Source organism: Nycticebus coucang, chromosome 11 (assembly GCF_027406575.1).
Source record: "Nycticebus coucang isolate mNycCou1 chromosome 11, mNycCou1.pri, whole genome shotgun sequence".
Classification (NCBI taxonomy): domain Eukaryota; kingdom Metazoa; phylum Chordata; class Mammalia; order Primates; family Lorisidae; genus Nycticebus; species Nycticebus coucang.
Window position 1 is genome coordinate 48,228,975 of NC_069790.1, and position 20,484 is coordinate 48,249,458.

The window sequence follows — 20,484 nt, forward strand, 5'->3', positions numbered from 1 at the left end:
CTGGGTGGGTATTTAATTATTATCTTTGTCTCTTTTACAATAAACAACATGGTCTCTTTCCTTGCAGCTAAAATCATATTTCTACAGTGAGGTTTTTTTCTGAGAAACATTTTTTAAAATTCTTGAGTATGAATGACATTGTTCTTGATATATGTACATTCGTGTGAATACAATTTATTAGTTTGTTAAAATAGTTGGACCACATAGCAGTGTATCATAAATATTAATGTACTATGGATTCTAACATTAAAATAAGCTAGAGTGCTATAACTTGTGATAATGACTAGGTTGATCAAGTGTATAATGATTTTCCATAACATTTTTAAAGTAGAGGGATGGGATGCCATGTCTCATAATTTTTTCATCAACAAGATTACTGTGTCACATGAGCACAAATTAGATTTCTTTGTGAAAGTGATGTGAGATTTAGTATATAGCTTGATTTCTTCAATCACTTCTCATACATTACATTTCTGTTTCATTAGGTACATCAATTGCTATCTGTCTCATTGCTTGTATTATTTATTTAGATCAGGCAATTACTGTAACGCCACAAATTATGTAAAACAGGTGACAAGATGAAACAGTAAACAAGATCTTGAGATCTTGGAAATAAGACCACTTTTTGAACTCAAGCACTTGACTTTAACAATCTACCATAAACATGTAACTTCTGTTAATAACTCCAATGCATTATGGAAGTAGTTATATATTTGAAAGACCTTTCCCAAGTTAATAATACTTTATTAAAAAGCATCTATTCTTTCTCAGAAACATGGTAGGTACTCCTGGGAATGCCCAGTAATCAGAGAAGTTATCAGCCCTCGAGGAAATTCAAACCTCATTTGAAGAGACAAAATTTATTATTATGAAAGAAAGGATAATAATTAAATATTTAAACACATTAATGTATATAATAGAGCCACTATGCAATGGGAAAATGCATAGCACAAGGTAATAGGGGGTTAAATGTCAAATTATTAGCATAGGGAATGAATAATTATAGCATTTCAGAAAAAGAAGTATGTTCAGTACATTGGAAAGGAACAAAATTAAATATGAACTTTCTTAAAGAAAATAAACTATGTATTTAGATATGCAGAGAAGCCAAGAAGAGCATTTTTTTTTTTTTTGTCTTTTTTTTTGTAGAGACAGAGTCTCACTTTACTGCCCTCCGTAGAGTGCCGTGGCGTCACACGGCTCACAGCAACTTCCAGCTCTTGGGCTTACGCGATTCTCTTGCCTCAGCCTCCCAAGCAGCTGGGACTACAGGCGCCCGCCACAACGCCCGGCTATTTTTTTGTTGCAGATTGGCCGGGTCTGGGGCCGGCACCCTACTCACTGAGCCACAGGCGCCGTCCAAGAAGAGCATTTTTAAGGATTGAAGGACCCAGTTACTCAGTAACGCCATTTTGGGCTTTTAGGCTTTCATCCTCCAGTTGGAGAAAACCTGAAAGCTCCTAGTTTCATTTCTTAGTAAACCACACCCCTCCCTATCTCCCAGAATGCGTCCCTATCACCCTGGATGTGGCCCTATCACCCTGGATGTGGCCCTATCTCCCAGAGTGCGTCAGCCCCTCCAACCCCACCCCGCCATTAAGATTGGCAGGACCCTATCAGATTTGCTTTCCACACCCCTCACCCATACCCCCCTCATAAAAACCCCACACACAGCGAGCTCGAGGCTCTCGGTCCCAGCTGCGTCTGGGAAGGCCGACAGCCCTGGCTTGAGCCTGAATAAACGTCCTCTGTGATTGCAGCGGTGTCTGGCTCTCTTGTATGGTCATTGGGGATTCCGATTCTCGGGTGTAAAAGGATGAAATAGTGAAAGCAAATTGCCAAGTGTGATACTGTGTACAGTATATCTTGGGAAAGCTAGAGAGGCTGTATTAACTATAATAAAGTGTTATCGAAAGAGAGAAAAATATGAATGAAGAGGTCAACTGTAATCACCTTGTGGAGAGGAAATGGGCAAGCCACAGGATAAATGACTGAGGGGCTATCAGTGCATTGAGAGAAAAGAAAAGAAAATGTAAAGGGGATATTCAACAAGGGATTTTGCTCAAAAATGGGTGTGTCAGAAGGCTGTGGCAGATGAGCATAGTATTGACTCAAAGATAAAGGGGACAGAACATGAGTTAGGACTGCCATTCAGTGTACAGGTGGGCAAATATTTACTTAGCTATTATGTTTGGATGATGAGGATAAGTTACAGATGAAAATATTCCATATTTTGTTCATATTTTGAGATAAAGATAAGGAAAAGGAAATAAAAGCATAATAATGGTCGAACAGTAACTTTAGAATTTTGTACCATAATAAAATATATTGTAATGTATTTTGTCAAACAATGCTTACAATGTGTTTTAAAGCATTAATTTTATGAGACAAATATATAAATCAAAAAGGGAAAAAAAGATTTAGAAGTTTGGAGTACATTCATACTGCTTATTTGTTTTTATCTCATTCACTTTACATAAAATAAGCACAAAAATAGAAATTAAAAGAACATTTTTCAACTTTGATAATTTATCATGAATATAAATATTATTCATTAAGATCTCTAAAAAGTACATTTCATTCCTTTTTTTTTGTAGTTTTTTTGGCCGGGGCTGGGTTTGAACCCACCACCTCCGATATATGGGGTCAGTGCTCCACTCCATGAGCCACAGGCACCGCCCCATTTCATTCCTTTTTAATTTTAATTATGATCAAACATTTTCTGGTTCTGAGTTGGTTAAATTTGAAATTTGGCACAATCCTTCTTAGGTGCACAGTGATTCTTTAGCAAAACAGATGTATCCAGTGGGAAAAGCTTATTATTGTCCGTGCCTTGGTGAATTCTGATGGTCAGTTCAGATTCACTCGTCAATCGTCAATCGTAGAAAGTGTGCTGATGTTGTTGGTGTTACAATTTTCAACATTTCGTTAGCTTGTTACAGCTCTGGTTTTTCCTTTTGTTTTTGTTTTTGAGACAGAGTCTCATTCTGTGCCCTGTGTAGAGTGCTATGGTATTCTAGCTCACAGCCACCTCAAACTCTTGGGCTTAAGAGATCCTTTAGCCTCAGCCTCCTGGGTAGCTGGGACTACAGATGCCCACCACAATGCCCGGCTAATTTTTCTATTGTTAGTAGAGACAGGGTCTTGCTCTTGCTCAGTCTGCTCTGCCACTCCTGAGCTCAGGCGATTTGCCTGCCATGGCCTCCTAGAGGGCAAGGATGGCAGGTGTGAGCCGCAGCGCCTGGCCCTGTATCTCTGCCTTTACTGATGTTGGTCAGTTGTTTGGCAAACTAATGAAGACTAGTCAGTTTAAAAGACTTTTTTTTTCCCTGTGCTTTCAGCAAGTGGGTCTAAAGCCTACTGAAATTCTTTATTTCAAACATTTTTTTTCTTTTTCTCTCTCTTTTTTTTTTTTTTTTTTTTATTGTTGGGGATTCATTGAGGGTACAATAAGCCAGGTTACATTGATTGCAATTGTTAGGCAAATGTAAGTGTACCATGGTATCCATGGGGATTTCATTTCTTAAAATATATTACCTTGAAAAGAAAGATTAAATAGTTTATAATTTTTCCAAACCATCTACTAAATAACATTCTACTAGAGGGCAGTGAATTTGGATTTCTTTCCTTATAAGATAAAACTATTAAATCTTTAAATCTGAATCTTTTTTAGTGCTTTACATGAGAAAAAACCCAGCAAAACGTCCTGTAGTATAAGCAAAGCTTGTAGTCACTGTTCATATCATTAAAAAATATGTGAAGAATTTATTATAGATTTTATTTGTTTGTTTTTTAGTATTTTTAAAGTAGCCAATAGCACTTGGTGCCCTTCTTACTTCCCTCCCATGTTTCAGTATCCAGGAAGGATATACTGAAAGAATTTCATTTGTGATACTGTATCTTGGTAATGTAACGCTAATATCCACTGCATCATTGGTTACACTAACAGACGATGGCCCTTACCACAAAATATCACTTTTATTAAATGTCATATACCATTCAAAATATATCTTCTTTTTTACATCTTTTTACTAGCTCAAGCCATATTTTCCATAAGCTTAAAGAGGATAGAAACTTTTGTTTTTGCATCCACAATGAGCAGCCTTCCAAAATTAGATAGTTTGATATACTCATTTTTCCTACGCTTTAGCAATGTTCTCTTTGTGACTTTCCCCCTCAAAAAAGTTTACTGGCAAAGGAAGTCATTTTGTCACCATACTGTTCTCTAGGTATTACTTCAACCATCTTGACCAGGTCAGAAGAAATGTTTCCCTAATGGTATGGTTTAATTTCATTATTTTATTATTTCATTTTTAAGGTAGAAATTACAAACAACACTTTAAAATATTAGTTAACTTAGGAATTGGTTGTGAAATAATGGTTTGTCATGAGTGTTGACTTTACTGGAAATGTGGCAGAAGTTTGTCTTTATTAATAAAATCGTCAATCTTCAAATGTCTTGCTCACTATGAAGTCTGAAGATATTGGAAATAAACACACTGTGTTCCTAACATCTAGTATACAAGTTGAACTTGGCATACTTACTTATTCTACTTGGTACATATAATATTTTGAGGGAATATTAGGATTTGATCAATACAAATTTCAAAGCTCAAAATATACTTATGGTCATTAGTAATAGTTTATGTGAATTATAGTTCTAATATTCTCTAATTTCGTTTTTGGTGATTTTCTTATTAGATATGACTAAGTTGTCATTTTCTTCCACCACACAACGTAACTGAAAAAGGGTTTGTGCTGGGAAGAAGAACAGCAGCCTTACCAGTTTCCTTTCTTCTCCTATTTTTGCACACTTTGTCTCACCTTCAGCCCAGGATTTCTTTAAAGTTTTCAAGATATGTATTTATTTTGTGATAGACTACTCTATTATATAATGCTGCAATCTCTGTATCTATGCTCAGGGAAACCCCAATATGTGACACAAGAGAAAATGAAGGAAAAGATTAGAGTATGCCTTTGCCTTGATCAAAGCCTGATCTTCCCTCAGAATGGCGTATCTTCCCAATGGACCGAAACTTCCAGTATCAGTTGGCACATTGAATATTTGTAATGTCTAATGTGTTTCTTATGTCCTATATAAAATATATGAGTGAAAACTAATGTGTACATGAAACACTTGGAGAACACCTTGCAGATTCTGATACGGGAGGCTTTGAGAGCTGGCATTTTACGCACTCCTAGATGACTCTGAAATTGCTGATCCTGCGACCACACTTGAAATGTCTTGCAACACGGCAGTGCATCTTCTTACAAACACATTAGGAAGCTTGTTTTCAACTTGAAGACAGCTGTAGACGATGGGGTATCATTTAAGGGTGTTCTAAGAGACAAAATAAAAATCAAGTTTATCTTAAGCACCAAAGAATGAAATACCAATTACTAAGCTATTGTAGTAGTGAGGTGAAAAGGGTCAGTCTTAGCATTGTACATGGAAATGAAAAACAGTGGACAGATCCTAAGAGAAATATCAAATGTATTGTTATGAGTGAATGAAAACTGTTGATATGGGAAAACCTGTAATTATTGGTGTTTAAAATGTTGTCATTTATTTGTCTTTTTAGAAATGGGGTCTTGCATTGTTACACAAGCTGGAGTTAGTGGTGCAATCGTAGCACATCGCAGCCTGGAACTCCTGGGCTCAAGGGATCTTTCTACCTTAACCTCTGGAGTATCTGGGACTACAGGCATGCACCACCATGCATAACTTTTGTTATTTTTCTTTTTTCATTTGTTTTAGAGATGGGGGTCTCACTATATTTCCCAGGCTGGTCTCAAATCTTTGGCTTTAAGTGCTCCTCCCCCACTCTACCTTAGAATAGTTGGGATTATAGGCATGAGCCAGTGCATCTGATTTATAATTATTGTTTTGAGATGCTCTTTGTCCTTTATTTAAAGTAGTAGAAATATCAAGTGTACTTCTGAGTAAACTAGAAAATTATGAAGACCGTATTAGTGTCTTTCACCTTTCAGAAATGTAGAACCATCATTTGGTATTTCACATCTATTCATTGTTCTAAATTGGTTAACAGCTTTTATCAACTATTTTATCATTTTGGCCCCCAAATGAATTTTGAGAAAAAGTAATAAATGATATATCCCTTGAAAAAGTAATAAATGATATATCCCTTATAGTGTTCTATAAGTGATGTATTTATTAACATATTAGATCATTGTTTTGAAATCTTCATTCCTCTATTGTGATTATTATTAAAGATTTCATGCTCTCATGGTAGGATTGATGAAAAATATGATGGCCTAGAAGTGAAGGTAAATGAGAGGAAGAAAGGCAGGAGGTGATGTAAAAGGAATGAATGGGGAGTTCAAGAGAGTTGAAAATGAATACCCGGTGAAATTGGCAATAATCTCAGTGATGCAGCCTCATAAACATGTATGCCCTGCCTGCTCATGGCTGATACAATGGTAGGGAAGTCTTCTCCCTGCCAGCTGTAGCCTACGCTTTTGTTAGAAAGATGATGGTTATGATGTGACACAACATCAACACTAGGGGCTCAAGATGTAAAAATACCTTGGATGCCTCTGAAGTGAGCCTAGGAATGGTGGCTGCCCAACAGCGGCAGGTGTGTCCTATAGGTCTTGTCAGAACTCTAGTAGCCTTGTTAGACAGACAGACAGACAGACCAGGATCAGGCTGAGGAATTATTCTTGGGCGACTGAAAGGGTAATCTAACAAACTTGAGACTCACTGGGCAAAGAATATTTATGTTTTATGATTCCCAAGTTAGTAATATTTTCTTCAGACCATGGAAGACAGTATAAGAGGGAAATAAGTTAATTTCAGCACTGCTCATACACGGCTCAGGAGTCATATGGTACTCACAGATAAAACAGCCAACATGGAAAAAATGTCTGTCCAAATTGCTTTTTTCCTTGATTCAGGTATGCCATAGGGGAGTCATAATCCATTTAGAATATGAACACGATCACTGTCCACCACGATCAATTTAGTGCCGAGGAAGAAAGGGAATCATTAGAGTGCAGAAAAATCAATTCTGGGCATCTGTCTACATGCAGACCTTAGGCGAAAACAGATTGAATAACAAAAAGTAGACAAAAGGGAAATCCCGGATTTCACTGTGCACTTCTTGGTGCTGTTCTTATTAGGTGACTAATGAACCTTTCATTTTGAATTAGTGTATTTTACAGCTGCACCTAATTATTGTTTCTGTGGCCTAAAACTGTGATGTGTGTCAGAGCTGCAGAGGAGGTGAGGCGTGATTGATTGTCATTGTCAAATTTTTAATAGAAAAGTTCATTTTCTATTAGAAATATAAAATAAAATATTTTATTCACAGCTCCCTTTTCAACTCTGGTTCCAGCTGCCAAAATGGACTATATAATTAAATGCTGCCTAACTTTGCCAAATGATGTAGCGCACTTGATAGTATGTATATTAAACTCTAACTCTAGCTTTTAGGAAAACTATTTCACATCATCTTGTTTTTCTATAAAACAAAAGTAAATTTTTTTCAAAATAATGTTAAATAATGCAAGTGTGATCATCACAATGAAAGAAGAACAATTCAAATTAGTGGGCTTCGTTTCTATTGGGATATTAACTGTTGTGATTTCTAAGTCATTTTCAATAGATTTGTAATATATGTATAGTAAATGTTGAAATATACGTATATTAAATATACATGTATTAAATGTTGAATATATGTATATTAAATATACGTATACATAAAAGTAAAGGTTGAAGCAATATTAATTATTATTGCCTTTTTATAGATGATTAAAATTGAGATACACAGAGATTTACTAATTTACTTAAGGACTCCTGGTAAATATGTACTGAACCTACTGTGTGGTTAAGGGAAAGCTAGAGATTTGCCCCAAAAGTCAGGCAACTGATTTAAATTTTTAAATCCATACTATATGTATAAACTTTATGCCCATTGCATGCCCATATATAAATATGTGATTGATGGTCTTAAAATAAACTAAACTACTTTTAAACCTAAAAATAAATTCTCATTTTAAAATTCAGTTTCCTTAGATGTCTGTAATAAATTAAAACTCTCTTTTTTCCTACCCAGTGTCACACTCAAAATATCGAAATTTAGGCTTAAATTATGTATTATTTGGATGGAAATGTAAATTATATATGCATACACACATGTATGTATATCACCCCTCCCATGTGATGGTATATTGATACCAACACATTTTCATAATTTCATCTTTGGCTACGTTTTGATACAAATTAAGATCTTATATGAACAGTTGTAAGCAATAAAGGCAGTGCAGAGCTCCCTGCTGTCAATATTGCAGAATCAGGTCAGAGGAGAGTTAACTTCGAAATGGCTGCAGGAAGATTTTGTTATATGTTGAATTCTATACTAGAAATTGTTAAAGTTTAGCCCAGAACAATATTCAGTCTAACATGCTGCCTCATGTCCCATCTCACTAAATGGCAGCTCCATTCTTCTTTGTACTGGTCCAGCCCTGTTGCCTCTTACCTGACCTTATTGTCTACAGATCTTCCTGCTCATTATGCTTCAGCCCCGCTTATCTTGTTATGATTGAAACACACTAGTTATTATATCACAGAACCCTTGATCTTTACTGTTCTTCCTGCTGAAATGTTCCTCCCTGACATAGATACATGACCAGTTTCTTTATCTCCTAAATAGTGTCACTCCAATGAGAACCCTCTGGTCATAGATCTAAATTAAATTGTAAAACCAATCGATCAAGAAACCAATAAATAATAGCAACATTTTCCATTTGCTTATCTGTTTTACTTGTCTTCTTAGTACTTGTTATTATCTAACATCCTATTTGATGTACTCATTTATCTAGTAGTTAATTTCATACCTCCTCTCTCAAAATGGAAGCTCTGTGAAAGAAAGAATTTTTTCTTTTCTTTATTGCTCTAGGCTAAATAATTTTGAATAGTCCCTGACACAAAGTAGATATTCAATAAATATTTGTTGAGGAAATGAATTAGTATATTTTGAAAAGCTAATTTGCAATGGAAAATAAACAGGCTTCCATGGGTGAATTTATTTTGTACATAATCAAAAATGTAACTAGGATGTTTGGAGATGATAAAAATAACAATCAGATGAGTATCATAAGAGAGATTTAGCATGTGTAAAAGCATTTTATATAAGTCTGGGCTTTTAATGTTTCCATTACCTGAACAGTGTACATGAATACAATGGGTCATTTTTCATCCCTCACTTTCTATTCTTTCCCTGCTAAGTCTCCAGTGTTTTATGATGTCCCTCTGTATGGCCATATAGTCAGAGCTTTGCTCCCACTTATGAGAACATACAGTATTTGGTTTTCTATTCCTGAGGTACTTCACTTAGGATAATGGCCTCTAGTTCTGTCCAAATTACTGAAAAAGACATTTATTTCACTCTTTTTCAGGGCTGAGTAGTGTTCCACTCATCGTTTGATAAGCACTTAAGTTGATTTGATGTCTTTGCATTGTGAATTGTGTTGCTATAAACATACAAGTGCAGATGTCTTTTCGATATAATGACTTATTTTCCTTTGGATAGATAGGTAAAAATGTTTTGTTCTTCCTGATCAGTACTTTAATTTCAAATTATTTGCATATCTAAATATAAAGTGAAGAACAACATCAAATTGTTGAGGTCTTATGCAGAAAGTGCATCTAAATGATAAATAAAAGTAGCAAGGAGAGAAAAGTATGCTACCAGGAATGTAAATTAGAAAGAAAACAAAATATTCTTAAACCTTGGGCAAATCACTTACTTTCTGTGGATCAAATTTTCCACATTTTTAGTGAGGATGTTGAAATAAATTACTTCTTAAACCCTTTACAGCCCAAAGATGATATAAGTTTGATGAACTATAAATTTGTTGTTGATTAAATTATATGCATATAACAGAGGAGGTATTAGCACTTCACATGCTATTTTATAAAAAAAAAAGTTTATTGAATTCCTACTGTGCATGAAGAGAAAATAAGCATGTTATATGGTGTGAATAACTTTAGCCTTTGACTAAGAAGTGTGTTAATAAACTCAATATGTGATAAGGACATAAATCCTTAAAAAAAAAAAAAATGAGGATGGAATCCAGAGAATGTAGGTGGAGGGAGTTTATTCGTATTTGGAAGGCACATTGTAAAAATTAGAATTAGCAATGAAAATTTAAGGTATTTTGAGATTTATTTTTCATAATTGTCCCTATTTCAACATTATCTATGTTTAAAAACCTTCTGGGACAGAAAAGGAAATTTGTGATATAACTCAAAGTTAAAAATGCCTACACTTTATTTTGTCTTATTTGGCCAAAATCAGAGTCAAATATGCTTCCAGAATATATTGTATTGTTTGTTCAAAACCTATTTTAGAGCTCTTTGAGTTACTTTTTATGGGGACTGTGGATTGTGTGACAATTTCTCATTAGTTATTAATAATTCTTTGGTCAATTCCTTATAATAAATGTGCTCAGTAGATCCTATTATATCAGGACCTATTGACTAAAGCAATTTAGGCAAAGATTGATGATTTAATAAAAATGTTAATGTCATAATTATATACATATTTTAATGGTAGACTGTAGTTTGAATGTATTCCAGCTGGTACCATGGAATTCACATTTCAAATGATTTATAAAAACTATAGAATGTACCAGTAGTGAAACTATAAATATTTAATAGGTCATTGTAAAATGTGAGAATTTTCTTTTCTCTTTTCTTTTTTCTTTAGAGTCTCACTTTATCGCCCTCAGTAGAGTGCTGTGGTACCACAGCTCACAGCAACCTCCAGCTCTTGGGCTTAGGAGATTCTCTTGCCTCAGCCTCCCGAGTATGTGAGACTAAAGGCTCCCGCCACAACTCCCACCTATTTTTTTGCAGTTTGGCTAGGGCCGGGTTTGAACCCGCCACCCTTGGTATATGGGGCCAGTGCCCTACTCATTGAGCCACAGGTACTGCCCAAATGTGAGAGTTTTCTATTTCAGATCATGCAAATAATTTACATAGCTATAGTTCAAATTTTGTGTACATGTATCTGTGTAGGTAGGATAGGCAATTTTGGTGGTGGGGACGACATTTAAATGTGTTAAGTTATTTAGAGCCTCTCTATGTTCGAAAAACACCCTAGATAAAGAAGCATACAAATTGTGTTGTGCAAATACGAGTTTTCTGATCCTTCCATAATTTTGCATTTGCTATGCTGTATATCAAAGAAAATTAACATGCCCTTAAGAGAAGATGCAGCATGCTCTGTGTTTAGGCTGTGTTAAACAAATTTGTGTTTAGGCTCCGGTCCAAACAATTTACATTTCCTCTTATGCAAATTACTTCCATAATGCAGATATATTGTTGATAATCTTTGATAATACATAGAGAAAAAGTTTCAAGAATAGCATCTGTCTTGAATTTCTTAGGTAGAAAATTTGAGTTTTGGAAATTGCCAACTGGACAAAGATATCAGAAGAGATTATCCAGAAGGAACTCTGAAAGCCCTTCACAAGATAAAGATAGCAACCATTTGAAGATGTGTATCTGAGGTCACGGATGTGAAGGTGCTATTTAAGACATAGGACTTTGGGACAGCTAGAGACATAAACATGTCCATTTCCTAGTTTGAAACCAAATAAAGACAAGAGTCTGACAGATAGCAATAGAAGAAGTAACAGGTTTATGGATGAAGAAAAAATATGGCCACAATGGGCTCTCTAATATTTGGCTATGGAATTAGACTCCTCCAGAGAGGTAGTAAACGGGTCAGAATTCTTCATCTTGATGAAAGGCTGGTTCCAAGAAAGAAAATGAGAAAGGGGCTTTGCTGGCATTGTTCAGTTCTTTCTCTTAAATTCACTCCTTTCTCCATGGAGGATGAGAGTGAGGTGGCCGCAGGAGTGACAAGGAGCGTAGGAATGTAATTATGTGGAAGTCCCTCTATGCAGAGGGAAGGTTAGAGATATAAAATGTGCTGCAACAAGCACAGAGGAGATTCCTAAGGAGGAGAAGAAGCAAGAAGGCTTAGGGGAGAACCTGGTGCATGCGCTTATTAAAAGGACAGGGTAAAGGACAGGGTAGAGTACAGACTCCACAAAGAGCCGCTTCAACACCCACTTCTGGCTCACAGCTGTCACCTTTATTGTTTTATACAGTTCCTACAATCAGACTATTGGAATTAGTCACGTTTGGGGATCACTGTATTAAGGCATTTAGCACTATATTTGCAAATGATCAGTGTTTAATAAATGTTAGCTTCCTTTCCTATCTATTTTCCAAGAAAATTTATTAGGAAAAGGTATTTATGGGGAAGTGAACTGTTTTTGCAAAGGAGCGATTTGAAGAATGGGTCTTCAGTGCCACTGAGGGTATTTTTATGTTTTTGCTTTCTGGGTTCTGTGTTTATGTCCTTGTCTTATGTTCGTGTTATATATGTTTGTATTATTATTATTAAAAGAGAAATATAAGAGTTTTTGTTCAGAAAGACAAATAGGGCAGCTAAATAAATAAAAGGGATAGGAGTAAAGAAGAGCGAGAGGAACGGAACCAATTTGGAGAATGTTACAGGCAAGCAGTAACATACCCTTAAATGAGATGAATGGCAATAAACAAGAATAATTGAATAATATGAGACCTATAAAGAGTTAAAATATATATTGTGTTCTCTAATAATTTTGTTGAAGAATTTAGTGAGAAAACATTTTCCAGGGTCACGGTTGAGTTACAAGTCAAGAAGAAAGCCCTGAAACCAGAGACTGAGAAATAAAAAGTAGAAAAGCAGGAATCCACGGCTTATGGGAGCAGAGACGTCTTTAGGGGCCGCAGGGCAGCCTTTGTTGCATCTGTTTTGTTTCTCCTTAGCATTCTGTACACGAGGTTGGACAATTAAGTTTGCAAAGTCACCCTAGAAAAAATGCAACATACCTCATTGCTGAATATCACTACGGTCATCTTCGAAGTACTCCCCCTGGCCATCTGGGGACTGTCGTGATATTTAGAAATGAGGTATGTAGCACTTTCTTTAGGATGACTTTGCAAACTTAATTGTCAGTCTTCAAACCACAGTAGCTCTGATGGTCATTTCAGAAAGAGTTCCAAATTTGCTTTGGACTAGGCACTGACATTGGTGCATAGCTTCCCAAGGAGAGGACCTTGACGGTGACCATAGTGATATTCAGCAGTGAAGTATGAAGCAGTTTTTCTAGGATAAGTTGGCTGACTTAATTGTCTGACTTCATATTCCTAACACCACCCTTGAATCCCTACGCTGTAATTCTTGTTTACCTGCTAATTTCTACTTCATTATTATAGTCTACTGTATGATGACCAGAGAGGTGAATTAAACATAGCATTTGGGGACCAGAAGAGTCACAGATAGCATTTAAGAAGGGTGAGGAGTTGGAAGAAAGATACCCCAGGCAGAGGAAATACATGCACACATCCCTGCATGTGGAAGAGCATAACATATTTCAGGAAAGCAAGTAGGATCCGTGTTAGTCTAGTGTGCTATTTGAGGGTCTGGGCATGCAGGCGGATGTATCTCTTAGTTCCTCACTAACATCATTTTCACATCCTGATTAGTTGTCCTCTTTCTGGAATCTTAGTAACTCCACTTCAGCCACTCCAAGACACAGGGATTTCTCACAAATTTTTATTTTCTGCTTTGGTAACTCTTTTCATATGGGTGCTGAACAAAAAGAATTTGACTTGTCTTTTATTATTTGCCAACTGGCTTTCACATAAGTAATTGTTCATCAGTTACTATTTTTCATCCATTTGGAAAGTGCAGAATGAGGAATTGGGTTAAAACAGATCCTGTGGTATCTTATGGCTGGTGAAGTAGGGGTAGGTGTCCTGGGGGCTGTAGAAATTTTAAATCCAAATATCTTTGATTCAAATAACATGTAGCTTGAATAAGCAGCGAAGTAAGCTTCCAAAAAGAGACTATAAAAGATATAATTCTCAAATCAATGTTCTATTGCTTTGAGAGACATACAGGAGGAAGAGAAAAAATCTTAACAGCAGGTTGTATGCATGTGAATTTTGTTTCATACACACCTCTCTCTAGCGAGTTTAAACTCTTTTTAGCGGTTAAGCTGGATAAAGCCATTTAGAAATAGAGACATTACAATCACATTTGGTATTTTGTGTTTTTCCCCGTCTGTCTTTTTGAATTGCTATTGTACTGTTTAATCAGCAAATAGTTAACTGATTTCATTTTGCTTTGGATCATCCTTGTAGAATTACCTTCCTCACATAAACTGGGAGTCTCTGCTTTCTCACAAATGGAGCTTCATCATGATGTAGTAAGGTGTTTCTCTGCTTTCAAACTAAAACAATCAGTTTTTAAAATATGGAATTTAACTTGCATAAGTTCAGTATAATTATTCCCCCCTTTCAAATATGGTCTTTTCCCTTGAACAATGAGTATCTAAATCCTGATCCAACTTTTACTGACCTGAAAGAGTCAAGTTATTCAACCCAATTCTCCTTTGCTATAAAGAATGAGAGAACCAAGTAAGTCACTTGACCTAATGTGAGAGAAAAATGAGTAAAATTCTGCATATGAGGTTGGTCAATTAAGTTTGCAAAGTCATCCTAGAAAAAATGCAACATACCTCATTCCCCCCTCAGCTCCTACTTCTTCTTCTTCTTTTTTTTTTTTTTTTTGCAGTTTTTGCAGGGCCAGGCTTGAAACCTCCCCCCCCGCCCCCCGTATATGGTGCTTGTGCCCTACTCCTTGAGCCACAGGTGCCACCCAGCTCCTACTTCTTGTAATTATTCCCGAATTCACTCAGCTGACCTTAATATGCCTTTCCAATGGCAACACTCAAGAATGTGTTGTCATTTGCAAACTTGGAATTCCTTACATTCGGCTGAGAAGAGTCTGGTGGGATGAGAAACACCAAGAGACAGAAGGGTAAAGAGTACTCCGTGTATGCTGTGTTTTCTGGCAGGTTTAGTTAAATGGTATTTATTAACTCAGAATATTTCCATTATTTGGCTGTAATTTTGGCCAAACTTCTTTTATTCTGTGGAATTTTTAAATTAAGAAAATACTTTTTTGCGCTTGCTTAAAAAAGGGGGGTAGGGGTGAAAAATGTGTCTAATTTTGCCATCATTGGTGTATCCTACAAGAAGAAAGTTTGGATAATTTATTCACCTGGGAGACATGCATTTTTTCTCATGAATTCAGTCAAATGCTATTAGAAGATTGTCCAGACTTTTCCTTGTATTCTGTGTATACCTCTGTAGGCCTCCATGAGTAATCTGCTGACAGGGCAGAATGACAGTAACTGGAGACCTCATTCTCAGGGCATGGATGAGCGGGAGTCTTATTTATGACAGAGAGATTAGCAATCAATTCGTTTTCTTCTGAATAAGTAGTCATCACTGTAACATGATATGTCTTAGCTAAGCTAAGAGAACCGTTTAGAAAGGAAGAGATTATAAACATAAACTTAAACCCTGTAAAGTGAGACCACCTTTTATTTGTCTTTTTAACCTAGTCATTAGTTTATTCTTCATCCCTTCTGAGGAATGAGATGGACCCAAAATGCCACACCTGAACGACTGAGCTTTGTATGCGCTCGTCTGGCGTCTAACTGGTTCATCAGCAGTGTGCTATGCAGAACGGTGTTAATTAATGAGCCATGGCTTTGGGGTGACAGATTAGGGCAGTCTGTGTTTGGAAGAGTTAAAAAGATTATCTGTCCACTCAATCATTATTTGCATATGCAGGAGCACACAAAGATGAAAAATTGATTACAGGTAAGTAGAGATGTACTGTCATGGAAGTAAAAAGAGGGAAAAATTGGCACTTATCCCCAGGCTAATAAAGTTCAAGTTGGAATAGACTTAAGTTCATCTAGGCTCTAGAATTATTTTCTGCTGTGTGTATGAATTATGCCCTTTGCTTTGACTTAACAATTAAAGACATTTTGTTAGGAAAATTGATGATTTCTACACAGGGAGCAAGAAACTTTTCTTCCTAAAACAACATACAATCATTCACATATGTCATTTATCATCTATTACTTGAAGGTGAGATTTGATGTTAGGGTTAAGTAGAAAAAAATAAATGCAAAGGATAAGGTTGAGGAAGCAAATCTGAGACTCTGTTTGTACCACTGGGGCAACAAACACATTTGGGTAGTGGATACCTGAGATCTGGCCAATAGCTGTGCCCCTGGGAAATTAACTACTGATATTTTTTAGGGAAAAGTAACTGAAGTCTAGTGCTTAGATTAGTGGTTGTATTTGTGCTATATCAAAATGTTGACCTTTTCTAGAGTTAAATAATTTCAGTAAAGGTTATTTTCTGTCTGACTCTAAACTCCAAAGCAAAATGGCATTTTATATGATAAGAGAGGAAAAAGTTACACATTGCTTTTGCAGGTTTATGATTACATACTTATGGTTTACAAGCCCAAACACAACCCAATAATGAATAATCTCTAGCTATGGTACTCAACGGTAGGATGCAATATTTGTGTTTAATGCATAGAATCAGTCCATCACTCAGGAATGTAAGGAACAGTAAATGGACCTGTCATGTTGTATGACGCTGTCATCATTCTCTTTTGGTAAATTTATGGTTTTCACTATCCCCAGCAATCAGCTGCATGATACCTTGGAAACATGCAACATGGACATAAATTCTGTTCTTTCCCCCTGTACATATTTACATGGTCTCTTGCATGAGGACGTCTCTTGAATGTTTTTCTTTATGTGATGGCTTCTTAGCTGGGAGGAAGGTTTCCACTGAGTGTTTGTTTCTTTTTTGTTCAGTACTAGCTGGAAAACAGAAAAATAGGCTATTTACTGTAATAGGAGGAGAATTCTAAATAAAATAGTGAGGATCTGAAAGATACTCTTGAGCCTTTGTTGATATGGATGCAAAGATGGTAAGTAACCAATTCTTATCTTAGCAGTAAGGCATAGCAATTAGCCTCTGACCACACATCTCTTGCTCTGCATGGTTACCTGCAGATGAAACTATATATAGCACAACAGACATGCCTGTTGTCTTGGAAATTGCAGACTTCTACCAGTTCTCATTAGTAACTAGTTGGCTCTTTTCCCATTAAGAAAACCTTGTTTTCAAGGCCGGGCATGGTGGCTCATGTCTGTAATCTTAGCACTCAGGGAGACCAAGGCCAGTGGATTGCCTGAACTCACACATTCAAGACCAGCCTGAGCCAGAGCAAGACCTTGTCTCTAAAAATATCCAGGCATTGTGGCAGGTGCCTGTAGTCCCAGCTACTTGGGAGGCTGTGGCAAGAGGATCACTTGGGCCCAAGAGTTTGAGGTTGCTGTGAGCTATGTTACCCTGGCACTCTACCAAGTCGACAAAGTGAGACTCTGTCTCCAAAAAAAAAAAAAAAGAAAAAGAAAACCTTGTTTTCTTATATTGTACCTTCACATTGATTACCTCACGTAATCCTAATAATGATCTTACCTGATATCTAATAAGAATTCCACTTTCCTGATAAGGAATTTGAGGCCATTAAAACATGTAAGTGCAAATGTGGATTTATACATAAAGAAAAATAAATACAGGAATAGAGAGGTAAAGTAATTTTATAAGTAGATAAATGTTAGATTGAACTTAAAGAAGTTTATGTGTTCCAGGCATGATGGGTCATGCCTATAACATTAGGAGGCTGAGGCAAGAGGATGGCTTGACATCAAGAGTTCAATACCAGTGTGAGCAAGAGAAAGACCAAGACACCATCTCTATGAATAAAGAAAAATTAACTGGAGGCAGTAGCCTATGCCTGTAGTCCCAGCTATTCATCAGGCTAAGGCAAGAGGATCACTTGACCCAGCAGTTTGAGGTTGCTGTGAGCCATGCTGATGCCACTGCACTAGCCTGGGCAACAGAGTGAGACTCTGTCTCCTAAAAGAAAAAAAAGGTTTTTCGCCGTCGTTGTCGCCGCCATGAGTCGCAACTATAATGATGAGCTGCAGTTCTTGGAAAAGATCAATAAAAATTGCTGGAGGATCAAGAAAGGCTTCGTGCCCAACATGCAGGTTGAAGGAGTTTTCTATGTGAATGATGCTCTGGAGAAATTAATGTTTGAGGAATTAAGGAATGCCTGTCGCGGTGGTGGTGTTGGTGGCTTCTTGCCAGCCATGAAACAGATTGGCAATGTGGCAGCCCTGCCTGGGATTGTTCATCGATCAATTGGGCTTCCTGATGTCCATTCAGGCTATGGGTTTGCCATTGGGAATATGGCAGCCTTTGATATGAATGACCCTGAAGCAGTGGTATCCCCAGGTGGTGTCGGATTTGATATTAACTGTGGTGTCCGCTTGCTGAGAACCAATTTAGATGAAAGTGATGTCCAGCCTGTGAAGGAGCAACTTTCCCAAGCTATGTTTGACCACATTCCTGTTGGGGTGGGATCGAAAGGCGTCATCCCAATGAATGCCAAAGACTTGGAGGAGGCCTTGGAGATGGGTGTGGACTGGTCCCTGAGAGAAGGCTATGCCTGGGCTGAAGACAAGGAGCACTGTGAGGAGTACGGGAGGATGCTGCAAGCTGACCCCACCAAGGTCTCTGCAAGGGCTAAAAAAAGAGGCCTTCCTCAGTTGCGGACTCTGGGAGCAGGCAATCACTATGCAGAAATCCAGGTTGTGGATGAGATTTTCAATGAGTATGCGGCTAAGAAAATGGGCATCGATCATAAGGGACAGGTGTGTGTGATGATCCACAGTGGAAGCAGAGGCTTGGGCCACCAAGTAGCCACAGATGCGCTGGTAGCTATGGAAAAGGCCATGAAGAGAGACAAGATTATAGTCAACGACCGGCAGTTGGCTTGTGCGCGAATCGCTTCCCCAGAGGGTCAGGACTACCTGAAGGGAATGGCAGCAGCTGGGAACTATGCATGGGTCAACCGCTCTTCCATGACCTTCTTAACCCGTCAGGCTTTTGCCAAGGTCTTCAATACAACCCCTGATGACTTGGACCTGCACGTGATCTACGATGTTTCTCACAACGTTGCCAAAGTGGAGCAGCATGTGGTGGACGGGAAGGAGCGGACGCTGTTAGTGCACCGGAAGGGGTCCACCCGCGCCTTCCCTCCTCACCATCCCCTCATTGCTGTAGATTACCAACTCACTGGACAACCAGTACTCATTGGTGGCACCATGGGGACCTGTAGTTACGTTCTTACAGGCACTGAGCAGGGCATGACTGAGACCTTTGGAACAACCTGTCACGGAGCGGGCCGTGCATTGTCCCGAGCAAAATCTCGACGTAATTTAGATTTCCAGGATGTCTTAGACAAATTGGCAGATATGGGGATCTCAATCCGTGTTGCCTCACCCAAACTGGTTATGGAAGAAGCTCCTGAGTCCTATAAGAACGTGACAGATGTGGTGAACACCTGCCATGATGCTGGGATCAGCAAGAAAGCCATTAAACTGAGACCAGTCGCGGTTATCAAAGGTTAGGACTTGGAACCACAGGGCTGCCGGACACCACTAACACTCCGAAATGAAAGTGAATGGAAATGCTCTTCAGACATCAGACTCAAGAACTGACAGGTTCCAAAGTGTGCAGCTGAAACTGCTTGTGCCAAGATGACCGACAGGGAGGCTGCTGCTTTTGGGAGCCAGCATTTTAAAATCACTTTTAGGAGGAGGCACGTTGTCCCCATTTGGAAAGGGAGAAATATGCCTCCTCCATTGTCCCCAGATTTGGGGGAAAATCTATTAGGAGGTGGGTAGGGGTCAAGAAACTGCCTTACTCCGTCATACAAATGTTTAGCCATCAAAATAATCTTCTTTACACCAAGCTCTGTTTACATCCTGAGAGGTGTCTTGAAGAATAATTCTATTAAATAATTTGGGGGGATGTTTCCCTTCTTCCCTCGATTTGTCAGTTTGTCCAGTCACCCATCTAGGCACCACCCCTATACTGAGCAGAACCCTAAATACCCTTCTTCCTTGCAGCACACTCCAGGGATTGTGATCAAAATACTAGGTGAATGGATGGTGAAATGTGTTGAGGAAGGAGTGCATGTGCAGGTGTAAGGAAAGGGGAGCCCAAAAGAGAAAAATTTTTATGCCCTTGCTACTTTTCTCATGTTAAATAGAAGGCAGAGTTTTAACTGACCTGCAACATTACTGACTCAACATTACTAGTATGAGTCATTATTCAGGACTATCCTGACAAAGTATTTTTGAGTAATGCCTTGCACAGCAACAGCAAAGAACCCTCACAGTAGACTGAATATCTTTATATTTATGGTTGAATTATTATAAAACCAAAACTGACAGTTAACAATTGCTCTGTCTTGATAGATTTGACTAGTTTTGTGCCACTTAATCAAATGTTATGGTATATACAGTGACACCACAAAGATGTTAAAGGACTGTAGTTGAAGATTATTAAGGCCTCTGGTGAATCTCAACAGCCAGTAATCTAGAGAATTTAATAAAGTTGTAATATGTTGCTTACAAAAAAAAAAAAAAAAGAAAAAATC

At 37.6% G+C, this 20,484-nt stretch overlaps 2 protein-coding genes across 2 annotated transcripts in view; both read left to right on the top strand.

Annotated features, from left to right (window-relative positions):
• Nucleotides 1-20,484, top strand: part of THSD7A (thrombospondin type 1 domain containing 7A) — a 466,447-nt gene that overhangs the window by 106,411 nt on the left and 339,552 nt on the right. The gene's annotated exons all lie outside the window — the stretch shown is intronic.
• LOC128598818 (RNA-splicing ligase RtcB homolog) lies at nucleotides 17,908-19,871 on the top strand. Its single transcript, XM_053609605.1, has one exon. The coding sequence runs from the start codon at nucleotides 17,933-17,935 to the stop codon at nucleotides 19,448-19,450; it is 1,518 nt and encodes a 505-aa protein (XP_053465580.1). The 5' UTR covers nucleotides 17,908-17,932; the 3' UTR covers nucleotides 19,451-19,871.

Excerpts from the sequence above, each read along its gene's own strand:
- LOC128598818 (XM_053609605.1), top strand. The coding sequence starts at position 17,933 with ATGAGTCGCAACTATAATGATGAGCTGCAGTTCTTGGAAAAGATCAAT.